We start from the raw sequence: 15,560 nt of genomic DNA, 5'->3' as shown, positions 1-15,560 counted from the left end.
TAAAAAATTGGGGGCGAAAAGATCATTTTTGTGAAAAAATATGATTTTTTATTTTTACGGCTCTGCATTATAAACTTCTGTGAAGCACTTGGTGGGTCAAAGTGCTCACCACACATCTAGATAAGTTCCTTAGGGGGTCTACTTTCCAAAATGGTGTCACTTGTAGGGAGTTTCAATGTTTAGGCACATCAGGGGCTCTCCAAACGCAACATGGCGTCCCATCTCAATTCCAGTCAATTTTGCATTGAAAAGTCAAATGGCGCTCCTTCCCTTCCAAGCTCTGCCATGCGCCCAAACAATGGTTTACACCCACATATGGGGTATCATCGTACTCAGGACAAATTGCACAACATTTTTTGGGGTCCAATTTCTTCTCTTACCCTTGGGAAAATAAAAAATTGGGGGCGAAAAGATCATTTTTGTGAAAAAATATGATTTTTTATTTTTACGGCTCTGCATTATAAACTTCTGTGAAGCACTTGGTGGGTCAAAGTGCTCACCACACATCAAGATAAGTTCCTTAGGGGGTCTACTTTCCAAAATGGTGTCACTTGTAGGGGGTTTCAGTGTTTAGGCACATCAGGGGCTCTCCAAACGCAACATGGCGTCCCATCTCAATTCCAGTCAATTTTGCATTGAAAAGTCAAATGGCGCTCCTTCCCTTCCAAGCTCTGCCATGCGCCCAAACAATGGTTTACACCCACATATGGGGTATCATCGTACTCAGGACAAATTGCACAACATTTTTTGGGGTCCAATTTCTTCTCTTACCCTTGGGAAAATAAAAAATTGGGGGCGAAAAGATCATTTTTGTGAAAAAATATGATTTTTTATTTTTACGGCTCTGCATTATAAACTTCTGTGAAGCACTTGGTGGGTCAAAGTGCTCACCACACATCAAGATAAGTTCCTTAGGGGGTCTACTTTCCAAAATGGTGTCACTTGTAGGGGGTTTCAGTGTTTAGGCACATCAGGGGCTCTCCAAACGCAACATGGCGTCCCATCTCAATTCCAGTCAATTTTGCATTGAAAAGTCAAATGGCGCTCCTTTCCTTCCGAGCTCTGCCATACGCCCAAACAGTGGTTTACCCCCACATATGGGGTATCAGCGTACTCAGGACAAATTGTACAACAACTGTGGGGGTCCATTTTCTCCTGTTACCCTTGGTAAAATAAAACAAATTGGAGCTGAAATAAATTTTGTGTGAAAAAAAGTTAAATGTTCATTTTTATTTAAACATTCCAAAAATTCCTGTGAAACACCTGAAGGGTTAATAAACTTCTTGAATGTGGTTTTGAGCACCTTGAGGGGTGCAGTTTTTAGAATGGTGTCACACTTGAGTATTTTCTATCATATAGACCCCTCAAAATGACTTCAAATGAGATGTGGTCCCTAAAAAAAAATGGTGTTGTAAAAATGAGAAATTGCTGGTCAACTTTTAACCCTTATAACTCCGTCACAAAAAAAAAATTTGGTTCCAAAATTGTACTGATGTAAAGTAGACATGTGGGAAATGTTACTTATTAAGTATTTTGCGTGACATATGTCTGTGATTTAAGGGCATAAAAATTCAAAGTTGGAAAATTGCAAAATTTTCGCCAAATTTCCATTTTTTTCACAAATAAACGCAAGTTATATCGAATAAATTTTACCACTAACATGAAGTACAATATGTCACGAGAAAACAATGTCAGAATCGCCAAGATCCGTCAAAGCGTTCCAGAGTTATAGCCTCATAAAGGGACAGTGGTCAGAATTGTAAAAATTGGCCCGGTCATTAACGTGCAAACCACCCTTGGGGGTGAAGGGGTTAATGTGTCCTGCACTGTATGTTAATTTCTCAGTTTGGTCCGATGGGCGTGGTTTGGGGTCTCTACATCACACCCATCGGCTGTTGGTCGCCGTCATACATCATAAATAATGCCTCTTGCCCCGTGCAAAATCTCGCGCCTGCTCAGAAATGATAGCCTTTTGCGCCTGCACAGTAAGCTTTGCCCAACTGCGGGCAAAGCAGAAAAAAATAAGTGCGCATGCGCTGGCTAACGTAGTTCCAGTACATGAGCTAGAAGTATGTGTCGGCGCATGCACACTGATGTTTTTCGGCTTTGCCCGCAATTGGGCAAAGCCTACTGCACAGGCGCAAAAGGCTATATTTCCCAGCAGGCGCAAGATGTTGCACGGGGCAAGAGGCTTTATCTGTGAAGTAGGACAGCGACCAACAGCCGATGGGCGTGATGTAGAGACCCGAAACCACGCCCATTGGACCGGACTGATAAATTAACATACAGCACAGGACACATTAAAAAACGTTTTTGTGAGTATACAAGGATGTAGGGAATGCATAGCAGACGCTTAATAAGGCGATATTTGTAGCTGCTATGCCATAAAATTGGTGACAGATTCCCTTTAATCCTATTGATATGCTGTGGCATGACGTTAAAAAGATGGTACATGCGTGGAAACCCTCCAATGTGGCTGAATTACAACAATTCTGAAAAAAATTAGTGGGCCAAAATTCCAGAGCGTTGTAACTCATTGAAGCAGGTTTGTCCTGATCAAGAGGTCCTGCGTGACCTCGAAACGTGTTGACTTTTAGCCTGTCCTAATAAATGTTTTTATTCTAAGGATATTCCATCTCAGCAGCGCATAAGTGATACCTCCGTTCGTTTCTATTTTATTCATGTGGTTGTCCTCTCGACCGGTATCTGTGCAGCAGCTGTTACATGCCGTTTGTGTTTCTTATCAGCAACTCAGCAAGGTGAATGTATCTCCCCTTGTTCCTGACACTCCATTGTCATCGGATAAGACCCTATTGCGCTTTTTCTTTCCCAGTTTTTATTCGTGTTCAGAATTGCCAGATCTATATAAAAAAAAGAATTAACCCGATCTTTAAATGGTGTAATGAGAAAAAATTCAAAATGCCAGAATCACGTTTTTTTGGTTGCCACTATATTGCAATAAAATGCAATAACGGGCAATCAAAACATTGTACCTACACCAAAATTGTATCAATAAAAACTTCAGCTCAGTGCGCAAAAATTAAGCCCTCACCCAGCCACAGATCACAAAAAATGGACACGCTACGGGTATCGGAAAATGGCGCCAATTTATTTTATTTTTACAAATTTTGGATTTTTTTTTCACCACTTAAATAAAAAAAAAAACCTAGACATGTTTGCTATCTGAAAACCTGTAATAATCTGGAGAATCATGATAGCTGGTCAGTTTTAGCATTTAGTGAACATGAGGAAAAAAGAACTGTGGAATTGCATTTTTTTGCAATTTCACCACACTTGGAATTTTTTCCCGTTTTCCAATACACGATATGTTTAAACCAATGTTGTCATTTAAAATTACAACTTGTCTTGCAAAAAACAAGCCCACACATGGCCATATTGATGAAAAAATAAAAAAGTTATGGCTCTGGAAAGAAGGGGAGCAAAAAATGGAAAAGCAAAAACAGAAAATGGCCCGAGGGCTAAAGGTAATTATATAATTAATATAGTAGAACAAATTTGGCATAAATATGTAAACTACAGATAGTAAATATAGAGAGACGATGCCACTGTCACCAAAGAAATGTATGTGGATATTTTATCGCGTTATTTGCGGAATATATATATATTTATTATAATTATAGGCCTTGTTAATAAAGGGTAAAGCAAAACTCAAAATAAAAATGCCGGTATCTCGTGAACTATAAGTCAGATATAAAAAACAAAACACTACAGAAAATAGATTGCTCAGGGCATAAAATAAGAGCAAAAAGTTGGTCCTTTTTGACTTGATGCCAGGCCCCTATTTAGGCTACGTTCCCACGATGAGTATTTGGCGTTGCAGATTTTCTGCACCCATTTTGTAAATTCCTATTTTTTTCATTGCTTTTTTGAGTGTGTTTTTAGTCTCTTTTTGATATGTTAAGTTTAAATAAAGCTGTTTTGTTTTTGATACTTCCTGGTATTTGGCTTTGACAAAGGTTTATTGATACAGTCATACGTGGATTACGTGCAATTTTTTAATGCATTGCTTAGCTAAAAACGCATGTGCGTTTTTTTTTTTTTTGCCTGCAGATTTTTTGCATCTAATGTAAGTCTATGAGGAAACTCTGCACAGAAAACTCAGCGCACATGCAAGAGAAAGTGACATGCTGCGAATTTGAAACACGCACCGCAGATCAGTTTATGCTATGTAAAAAAAAAAACGGGCAGGAGATTCCTATAAATCCTATCCACCTCGCTATGTTCACACGTTGCGTTTTTTTTCCACAGACAAAACCTGCCCTCTTGGCAATAAAGAAGCAACGTCAAAAAAGCAGATTTTGCTGAGTGTTTTTGGTGCCTTTTTTTACTGTGTTTTTGTCAGGGTACGTTTGTCTCTTGTGCATGCTCGTAACGTTTAGCGCATAAACAAAAATATGATTCAACGTCATCAGGTTTTGGCACCAAAAAATGGAGCGAAACCTGATACCACGTATCAGGGGAAAAAAAACAATGCATGTGCATAAGATTTATGAAATCTCATAGACTTTGCTGGTACTGTGAAACACCGAAAAATTCCATAAACCCCCCTTTTAAAAAACCACGTGTGAACATAGCCTAAGGCGCTCAGTTTTCGATGTTAGCATCAAAAACTCATCGTGTGCACATAGCCTAAGGGTATGTGCATACGCTGTGGATTTCGCTGCGGAACCGCAGCGGTTTCCCATAAGTTTAACAGTACAATGTAAGCCTATGGGAAACGAAATCCACAGTGCACATGCTGCGGAAGGAAACGCAGCTGTTTATATTCCGCAGCATGTCAATTCTTTGTGCGGATTCCACTGCGGGTTTACACCTGCTCCAATAGAAATCTGCAGGTGAAAATCCGCAGCGGAAACCGCGATAAATCCGCAGGAAAACCGCAGCGGTTTTGCACTGTGGATTTATCAATTGCGCAATGGAATCCGCAGCGTGTGCACATGGCCTTAGAAAACCACCGCTCTGAAGAAAATTCCTCCAAATTTAACATCAACTCAAAAAGGCTGTGAAACAAACACCGTGTGGAGGTGGAAACGCTTCAAAAACCGTTTTGAGGGGGAAAAAATAAATTCTTGAAATGAACAAAAAACCTTGGCTTTTTCCACATCGGGACGTATTTTTTGACTGCTTTGTGAGGTGATTTTTTTTGAGAGGATGAGAAAAAAACTCTCTGTGACCGTAACCTAATCCACATTGCCATGATTTTTATTCCTGCGTGTTCCCTGTCACCGGGGTGTTTTTTTTTCTTAGATTTACACGGCGCCCTATTATTGACATATTTTGGTAGTGAGAATGACGAAATTAAACTCGGTCTCTGAGGGAAAAATCAGTGACCGCCTGCCCGCGCAGCTACAGACTGCCATTAGCTCTGAGTCAGTGACCGAGAAGCGCTTGAAACACCCGCGAATTTATATTCCCCGGGCTGGGGCGGTCGTGACGTCACCGTCCCGCCTCTTTTCCTCCATGCTTAGGAATGTGGGCGTGTCCCGGCGGGGATGGGCGTGTCCAGGGTCGCGGCCGTGGAGGTGACGTTGCATGTGCGGTGTCGCTGACCCTGTGCTTGTCACGTTGTCATTCACACACAGCGTCAGAGCACAGACTCCGGACTCTGCCTCGTGATGTGACGCCCGCACTGCGCGCTGCCATCTCTAGGAGCGGTTCCTCTGCCGGAACAGGGTGAGTAGTAACTGAGCTGCTGTCACTTGCAGTGGGAGGCATAATGCGGTGCCGGGGGGAACTTCCTGCATAGACAGGCTTCCTAGTGATGAGCCTTCTTCACAGGTGTGCATGGTGACCAGGAACAGCCCCATAATGTCTCCTTACATGGGACTGCAGACCCCCTTCATTAAGCACATCTGCGCCATGTTAGTCGTAACTTCAGAAGTTTACAGAAAATGACAAAACTTCCAATTTTCATTGACCCTGTGTGATGCCCCCGCTCCGCCTGTGGTCCTGTAGCGCCGTACTTACCTGTGGGATGTCCGCTGTATATAACTTTGGCATCTGGGGGGCTGTGTCTGCCCCACACTGCACTATTTTGTGACTGTGCCCTGAATGTGGACATGGACGAACTCCGTCTTTAGAGTGAGCGTCGTTACGTCACGCACAAGAAACCGCCTGGAACCCTCCACTAAATGTAGCATTTCTTCTATGAGTCTGGTAGGTGCATCCTTTTTCTCGGAGCTCATTACAATGTCCGGAAGGGTCGGGTGTTGGCAGATGTGCCCTACCAAGTCCATAAAGATGTTATCTAATGTTATAAAATCTGCTCCCTCATAGGGATGCTTTTCTGTGTTTAGAAAAATGGACCACAAATGGTTTAAAATACCTTAAAGGGGTTGTGCAGGACTATTTTTTATTTTTTTTTACTATAGTCCTAAGAAGTTGCTAACTACCGGCACGTTGTACTCAGCAGTCACAGACCGCTCCTGCCAGCGATTCAGCTGCTTCGACAGAGCTTCTTTTCTATTGATGGGATGTGACTGCGGACATTATGCTAATTGACAGTCGGCTCCCCACGCCCTAACTGCGGGGAGTCGGCTATCAGTCAGTATGATGTTGTCAGTGACGACCTGTCAACAGAGCAGCCTGGAAGAGCTGCTTTGTTGACCCAGAGCAGCTAAATCGCCAGCGGGAGCGTCCGGTGACCGCTCTGAGCAAGCGCTGGGCACAACAGGCAGGTGGTTGTCTGTGTTAGCATCTACCCATCTGTTTTAGGCCCGTAATAAAAAATTGTACTAGACAATCCCTTTAAATAACAAACAGAGCAGGTGCTCACCCTCCCGGAATCCAGTTCTCCTCGTCCTTCCTCAGGTCTCGGTGTTTGGTTGCAGCGGTGATGTCACGTCCACAGTGAATATCAACCTAATTACTGAGTTCTGCGTCTGTGCCAAGGTTGACGATATGAGCCGCTGAGCTCAGTGATTGGCTACAGCGGTAATACACGCTTTCAGTATGACATCATAACTGCAACGAAAACACTGAGACCCGAGCCGCGGCAGGGAACCATCACAGGACCCCGGGAAGGTGAACAGCTGCTTTTTTTTTTTTTTTTTTTTTTTACAGTAATGGAAAACCCCTGTGGTTTGCGCCAGCGGAAGCAGTGATGTCTCATTCTTCCTTCACCTGTCCAGGATTGATAGCAGCGGTCAGGAGATTGGAGCAAAGAATCAACAGGGACAAATTTGATGACATGCCCAATTCCAGTTACCTGAATGCTGCTGACAATCACAGGCCTCAGCAGTCAGGTGAGTGAAGAAAGGGAAGGTCACTGCGGCCAGTCCTAGCACACACCGCCGGGGCGACCTCTGTTGGATCCACTTGGGTAGTAGCATGGATGAGTTTGGTTCAGTTTATTATTTCGTGCAGTTGCCCAGTTTTTTTTTTTAACTACCCCTTTAATACCTACTCTTCGGACCGCTCTTGGTCACAGATTTTCATTAGTTATACATCATCTGAACTTACTCGCTAACTTTTGCCACAAGAAAGTGCTTCATGAAACGCTGACTTACTTTTCTGGCATCTTTTTGTTTTTGTTTTTTTTCATAGTTTTTGGTTTTCGCAGTTTTTTTGTTGTTTTTTTTTTTGAGACATTTGGTATATTTTATTGAGTAGCAGCCGCCCGAAGAACGGTAAGGTTACTTCTTTTAGCCAATAAAGCCTGTTAAAGAATAGCTCAAAAAGACAAAACGTCTTACAGAAAATCCATTTAGCATTTTTTCTAAGGGCTATTACTGAATCCGCATGATAGAGACATTGTGTGCACGTGCCCTTTAGTATTCTGAGGAGTTTTCTTGAGCAGATCCACTCCTAAAAGCCTGAAAAAAATCACTTTAAAAGAAAAAAAAACTTAAAAAAAACCATTTTCCTATTCATATTTATTAGAAAACCACTTTGATAGTAATATGTTCCGTCTTTGGAGCATTTTGTTTTTCCACTTTAGGTATTGAAAAACACCTTGGTAGGTGAAAAGAAAGTGCATGCCACTTCTTTGAAGCTGCTTCTAATGCAAACTAAGAACTGTCCAATCAAAAAACTTTAAAAACAAAAACACTTTAAGAAAAAAGAATCTTCAAGACTGATCCAGGAAATGGTTGAGGAAATAAAACCCCCTAAGGCTACGTTCACATTTGCGTTGTTGGGCGCAGCGTCGGCGACGCAACGCAAAACGCATGCACAACGCAGTGTTTTGTGACGCATGCGTCCAACGTTACAAAAATTGACACTTCACTTTTTTTTTTTTTTTTCAAAAGACGCATGCGTCGAACAACACAGGACGACGCAGGCACGTGCACCCTATGCGTTTTCTATAGACACTAATGTTTTTTTTGGCGCATTTACGACGCAAGTGCGAGGCATGCGTTTTTAAAAAAAATTAGGACGCAGGAAAACTGCAACATGTAGCGTCCCCAGCGCCCTGCCTTGTGCGTCTATATGAAGCATGCGTCGTAAAACGCTAGAAAACGCATACTGACGAATGTCCATGCGCCCCCCATGTTAACCCCTTCCCGACCCATGACGCCACTTAGGCGTCATGAAAGTCGGTGCCAATCCGACCCATGACGCCTATGTGGCGTCATGGAATGATCGCGTCCCTGCAGATCGGGTGAAAGGGCTAACTCCAATTTCACCCGATCTGCAGGGACAGGGGGGGTGGTACTTCAGCCCAGGGGGGGTGGCTTTACCCCCACATATGGGGTACCAGCGTACTCAGGACAAACTGGGCAACAACTATTGGGGTCCAATTTCTCCTGTTACCCTTGCAAAAATAAAAAATTACTTGCTAAAACATAATTTTTGAGGAAAGAACAATTATTTTTTATTTTCACGGCTCTGCGTTATAAACTTCTGTGAAGCACTTGGGGGTTCAAAGTGCTCACCACACATCTAGATTAGTTCCTTGGGAGGTCTAGTTTCCAAAATGGGGTCACTTGTAGGGGAGCTCCAATGTTTAGGCACACAGGGGCTCTCCAAACGCGACATGGTGTCCGCTAACGATTGGAGCTAATTTTCCATTCAAAAAGTCAAATGGCGCGCCTTCCCTTCCGAGCCTTGCCGTGCACCCAAACAGTGGTTTACCCCCACATATGAGGTATCGGCGTACTCAGGAGAAATTGCCCAACAAATTGTAGGATCCATTTTATCCTGTTGCCCATGTGAAAATGAAAAAATTGAGGCTAAAAGAAATTTTGTGTGAAAAAAAAGTACTTTTTCATTTTTTACGGATCAATTTGTGAAGCACCTGAGGGTTTAAAGTGCTCACTATGCTTCTAGATAAGTTCCTTGGGGGGGTCTAGTTTCCAAAATGGGGTCACTTGTGGGGGAGCTCCAATGTTTAGGCACACGGGGGCTCTCCAAACGCGACATGGTGTCCGCTAAAGATTGGAGCCAATTTTTCATTCAAAAAGTCAAATGGCGCTCCTTCCCTTCCGAGCCCTGCCGTGCGCCCAAACAGTGGTTTACCCCCACATATGAGGTATTAGCGTACTCAGGACAAATTGGACAACAACGTTCGTGGTCCAGTTTCTCCTTTTACCCTTGGGAAAATAAAAAAATTGTTGCTAAAAGATCATTTTTGTGACTAAAAAGTTAAATGTTTATTTTTTACTTCCATGTTGCTTCTGCTGCTGTGAAACACCTGAAGGGTTAATAAACTTCTTGAATGTGGTTTTGAGCACCTTGAGGGGTGCAGTTTTTAGAATGGTGTCACGTTTGGGTATTTTCAGCCATATAGAACCCTCAAAATGACTTCAAATTTGAGGTGGTCCCTAAAATAAATGGTTTTGTAAATTTTGTTGTAAAAATGAGAAATCACTGGTCAAATTTTAACCCTTATAACTTCCTAGCAAAAAAAAAATTTGTTTACAAAATTGTGCTGATGTAAAGTAGACATGTGGGAAATTTTATTTATTAACTATTTTGTGTCACATAACTCTCTGGTTTAACAGAATAAAAATTCAAAATGTGAAAATTGCAAAATTTTCAAAATTTTCGCCAAATTTCCGTTTTTCTCACAAATAAACTCAGAAATTATCGACCTAAATTTACCACTAACATGAAGCCCAATATGTCACGAAAAAACAATCTCAGAATCGCTAGGATCCTTTGAAGCGTTCCTGAGTTATTGCCTCATAAAGGGACACTGGTCAGAATTGCAAAAAACGGCCAGGTCATTAAGGTCAAAATAGGCTGGGTCATGAAGGAGTTAAAGATAGGGGCGCATGACGCATGCATCGGTATGCGTCGACGACGCTGCGCCCAACAATGCAAATGTGAACGTAGCCTTAGGCCTGTTTCACATGTCAGTGTCTCCGGTACGTGTGGTGACAGTTTTCTCACGTACCAGAGACACTGACTCAAGTAGACACATTAAAATCAATGTGTCTCTGCACATGTCTGCGTGTTTTCACGGACCGTGTGTCCGTTTGAAAAACACGGAGACATGTCAGTGTTCGTGAGAGCGCACGGATCACACGGACCCATTAAAGTCAATGGGTCCGTGCAAACACGTACCGCACACGGATGCTGTCCGTGTGCCGACTGAGTACCACATGGACCGTGCAGGAGACAGCGCTACAGTAAGCGCTGTCCCCCCAGCGTGTGGTGCTGAAGCCGCCATTCATTCCTTCTCTCCAGCAGTGTTCGCTGGAGAGAAGGAATGAAAAATCAATGTTTTTTTATTATTTTTGTGTTTAAAATAAAGATCCTTGTCACCTGCCGCCTCCCACCCCCTGTGCGCTCGCCCGCTGGCATTAAAATACTCACCCAGCTCCCTCGATGCTTCCTCTAAGCGCCGCAGCTTGTCCTGTATGAGCGGTCATGTGGTGCGGCTCATTACAGTGATGAATATGTGGCTGCACCCCTATGGGAAATAGTGGCAGCGGATGCAGTGGTTCAACGGTCCGCTGTCCGGAATGCTAAAGTCTAAAATCCCGGGGAGGAGAGAGATTTCCTGCCGGGCATGCGCAGTAAGAAACACAGGATGCAACGTACAGAAAAACGTTCCCTTGAATGTTTTTAGCAGATGACGGTCCGCCAAAATGCACAGGATCCAGTGCACAACGGACATAACGTGTGCCCATACGTCGCTAATACAAGTCAATGGGAAAAACAGGGTCCTGCATAAAAATTTGCAGGATCGTGTTTTTTCACAAACCGACGTGTGGAGGAAGACTGAAATGTGAAAGAAGCCTAAGGCAATGTTCACACGTTTTAGTTTTTTTTTAGGCGTTTTACAGTACTTGCAAAGTCTGAGATTTTACAAATCTCTTATACACACATTGGTTTTATTTTCCTCACTGGTTTTGGAAACTGCTTCAGTTTCGCAAACTGCAGCATGTCACTTCTTTCAGTGTTTTTTCAGCGTATTTGCAGCGTTTTTTTCACCCATGGGTAAGTGCAAAAACGTAGCAAAAAATGCAGGTATCCGTTTTTGCTGCGTTTTTGGTGCAAAAACTTGAATCAGGCTTTTTTGGGGGTTACTAAACTTTATCAACATGCTGAAAAGACAGCAAAAACAATGCAAAACCTGCTTTTTTGTAAGCGGCTTAAACGCAGTTTAAAATTTGCATAAAAAACACAACGTGTGAACATAGCCTAAGGGTATGTGTATACATCCTTTTCAAGATGGGTGAACTTACTTTGTCTTTTAAGAGAAGACACTTCAGGAGATGCTTGCATTTTTTTTTCTTGGCTGTTGGCGTTTTTTTTTACTGGAATTTTCAGATGTTTTTGTAACTACATTCAACATGGAAGAAACTGCTAGCGGTTTTTCAAGCTGAAACGCTGGCAAAACACTCGAAATGACGTCTGAGTGTCTTCCGGGTGTCTATGGAGCATTCCCAGTGATTTGCATTGTAAAATATAGAGCAGAAAATGCCTGTAGAATGGTCGGGTCACTTATTCTAACCGCTTTACATCTTTGGACACCTAAAGGTGTTAGAAGACCCTCAAAAGACTAAACATGAAAAGAAAGTATGGTAGTTTTTAGATATAAACGCATATGTTCATTCTTTTGAGTATTTAGCTTGTGGCTTTTTCAGGGGGTTTTCAGCACGGACCGACTGGAAGAGACATTGTATGCACATACCCAAAAGTTCCCCAAAGGAGCATTTTCTGAATATTGTCTTCTAAAATCAGCATATCCACAGTGTTGTAAGTTCACATCCTTTGCTGGTTCTAGCGGAGCTCAGCTGTTCTCTCCTCTACAACAGCCGTGCAAAGCTGTTTGTTGCCTGTTGCAGACAGATCAGTGATTTGAAACTGTTGATGCATATAGCAAAAGATAATCCTTTGTGATATGCATCAACAGAGTGGCAAAAATTCATTGGTTTTGACGGACTAAAAAAAACCTCCATGTGCACATTCCCTTAACCTCTTTTCCCCTTGATCTATTTATCTATTTATTTGGTTGGCACTCACTGCTAAATTTACTTACAGAACTGGTTTTGAAAATGTCAAAAGAAAAATTCACTACAAGTTCTTCCTGTTCCCCTACAAAGTCTGTGTTAGAATATCACGCCGAGGGTGATTTTTTTTTTGTATTTTGCTATATTAAATATTGCTGTCATTTGCAACAAGTGAATCAAAAATGTGTTAAAGGGGGTTGATAAATTTGTCACAAGTTTGTCTAGAAATGTTTGCCACCTCCTCCCGGATTGAGATGGTACAAAAATTTTGTGATATTTTTAAAGGGTCATGTTCATAAATAAACAACCACTGACGGGCATGGTTCAAATGGCTCTATATTCTGGCACAAATGGGCAAGACATGCGTCTGACAGCAGATAGGGCTTTATTTTGGGGAAAAAATTTGCAGAATAAGTCACAAACGCATGGAGAAACATGGGCTAAAAGGTTTATGTACACGGCTGTAATACTCTGTTATATACGGAATTAAAACAGGCTCCCATGAAGGAGTGTGAACTGTCCGCTATACCGCCTATATGCATCTGAAATCATACATAGGTTTTTCTCTTTTGACATGATTTTTTTTGTACTCCCTGTGCATGGAGGTATTCTCCCCATGAAACTTTGCAGTTCCTCTAAAAATCCATACTCTAAAGTTATTGTCTAGCTTGCACCCAACACCCAGTCCTCTAAAGACAATCTCCATGCTGAGCTCTACAAAACCACTCCCATACTCCTGACTGGCAGCTATCTGTTTACTCTTTAAGCAAGCAGCCAATCAGTGGTAGGGGCGTGGTTACACAGACTAGCTGGACTATATGGCACAAGACACCTAGTCCTGCAGTAATCTCCTTATCGTATTGAAACTACAGCTAGCTGATAAGCAAGTGTAACACATCACTGGAATCAGGGACTCAGCCCCTACGTCGTGCTGCTCTCAGATTAAATATCAAAAACCTGCTGACAGATTCCCTTTGACAATAAAGGCAAGTAGAGCAGACTTCAATTTACTATATAACGTATCACTAAAAATAATGTATTTCACTTGGTACAGTGGAGACCTTGAGTATTTGATATTCTGCCGGTTTTGCAAGTTCTCCCACCTGCAAAGAATGGAAAGATCTGTAATTTTTATCGCAGGTACACTTCAACTGTGAGAGACGGAATCTAAAAATAAAAACCAGAAAATCCCATTGTATGATTTTTACATAATTAATTTGCATTTTATTTCATGAAATGAGTATTTGATACAATAGACAATCAGAACTTAATATTTGGTACAGAAACCTTTGTTTGCAATCACAGAGGGTAGACGTTTCCTGTAGTTCTTGACCAAGTTTGCACACACTGCAGCAGGGATTTTGGCCATACAAGATCTTCTCCAGATGTTTCAGGTTTCGAGGTTGCTGCTGGTCAACAGCGAGATCAGCTCCCTCCACAGATATTCTGTTGGGTTCAGGTCTGTAGGCTGGCTTGGTCACTGCAGTATCTGGAATTGCTTCTTACAGAGTGACTGCTTAGTGGCCCTGGCTGTGTGTTTTGAGTCATTGTTGTGCTGGAAGACCCAGCCACGACCCATCTTCTGTGCTGTTACTGAGGGAAGGAGGTTGTTGGCCAAAATCTCATGATACATGACCCCATCCATCCTCCCTTCAATACGGTGCAGTTGTCCTGGCCCCTTTGCAGAAAAACATCCCCAAAGTATGATGTTTCCCCCACCATGCTTCACGGTTGGGACTGTGTTCTTGGAGTTGTACTCCTCTTTCTTCCCTGAAACGCGCGGAGTGGAGTTGATACCAAAAAGTTCTGTTTTGGTCTCATCTAACCTCCCATGCCTCCTTTGGATCATCCATCCAGATGGTCATTGACAAACATCAAACGGGCCTGACCATGTGCTGGCGTTAGCAGGGGGACCTTGTGTGCCCTGCAGGATTTTAATGCATGGCGGCGTATTGTGTAATGTTTGGTCCCAACTCTCTTCAGGTCATTGACCAGGTCCTCCCATGTAGTTCTGGGCTGATTCCTTACATTTCTCATCATCATCCCTACCCCACAAAGCGAGATCTTGCACGGAGTGCCAGACTGAGGAAGACTGACAGTCACCTTGTGTTTCTTCCATTTTCTAATAATTGTGCCATCAGATGTTGCCTTCTAGTTAAGCTGCTGACCTACTGTCCTTATCCAAGCCCAGCTTTGTGTAGGTCTACAATTTTGTCCTTGGTGTCATTAGACAGCTCTTTGGTCTTGGCCATGGTGGAGAGGTTGGAGCGTGATTGAATGTGTGTGAACAGGTGTCTTTTATACAGATAACAAGTTCAAACAGATGTAACTAATACAGGTAATGAGTGCAGAGTAGGAGGCTTCTTAAAGAAAAACTAACATGTCTGTGTGAGGCAGAATTCTTGCTGGTTGATCGGTGATTAGCTACTTATTTCATGCAATAAAATGCAATTAAATTAGGTAAAAATCCTACAATGTGATTTTCTAGATTTTATTTTTAGATTCTGTCTCTCACAGGTGAAATGTACCTACGATAAGAATTAGGCTACTTTCACACTAGCGTTAACTGTAAACCGTCTCAAAACGTCTTTTTTACCGAAAAAACGGATGCGTCAAAAAAGTGAAAAACGGTGACAAACTTATGCCACGCATCCAGCATTTCGACGGATACGTCGCAAATCCGCTAAACGTTTCCGTTGAAAATACTGGATGCGTTGCATCCGTTGCATCCGTTTTTACCATCCGTTGCATCCGTTTTTCCGACGGATCCGTTTTTAAAATGGGAGGCTCCCAAATTTGATTGGCTACTGGAAAATATGGAAAACTATATAGTTACTGTTTTTACAGCCCATCTTTGAGGGTTTTAGTTTTGTGGCAGCGATGGAAGGTGTTCTTGGGAGGATTGCTAGTTTGGTTACCGACGTTATCTTTGAGACGAATCGCCTGGATATCATAGTGCGGGAGAAGGAGGCGGCAGCAGAAAGGCGTAGGATGCTTCTGCAGCAACGGAGACGGAGGCGACTGTGGATTCATCCGATTAATGAACTGCGGATGACCCGGGGTGTCCAGTCCACTCTGTACCTGGAGTTGCGGCACAATCCACACAAATTCTACAACTACGTGCGGATGAGGATG

General features: G+C 42.6%; 1 protein-coding gene across 3 annotated transcripts in view; it reads left to right on the top strand.

Annotated features, from left to right (window-relative positions):
• Window positions 1-5,456: 5,456 nt before the first annotated feature.
• The window catches only part of C2H11orf24 (chromosome 2 C11orf24 homolog), a 42,463-nt gene continuing 32,359 nt past the window's right edge, over window positions 5,457-15,560 (top strand). Inside the window, exons 1-2 of one of the 3 annotated variants that reach the window (XM_077287397.1) lie at window positions 5,508-5,694; window positions 7,152-7,265. In XM_077287397.1, coding sequence (XP_077143512.1) covers window positions 7,233-7,265 — 33 coding nt within the window. In that variant the 5' untranslated portion in view covers window positions 5,508-5,694; window positions 7,152-7,232. Of the gene's footprint in view, window positions 5,695-7,083; window positions 7,266-15,560 lie in introns of all 3 variants that reach the window. The other 2 variants (XM_077287398.1, XM_077287399.1) reach the window with 2 other exon arrangements.

Source organism: Ranitomeya variabilis, chromosome 2 (genome assembly GCF_051348905.1).
Source record: "Ranitomeya variabilis isolate aRanVar5 chromosome 2, aRanVar5.hap1, whole genome shotgun sequence".
Classification (NCBI taxonomy): Eukaryota; Metazoa; Chordata; class Amphibia; order Anura; family Dendrobatidae; genus Ranitomeya; species Ranitomeya variabilis.
The sequence above is the reverse complement of the archived record's forward strand: the minus strand, read 5'-3'. Positions and strand labels throughout refer to the sequence as shown.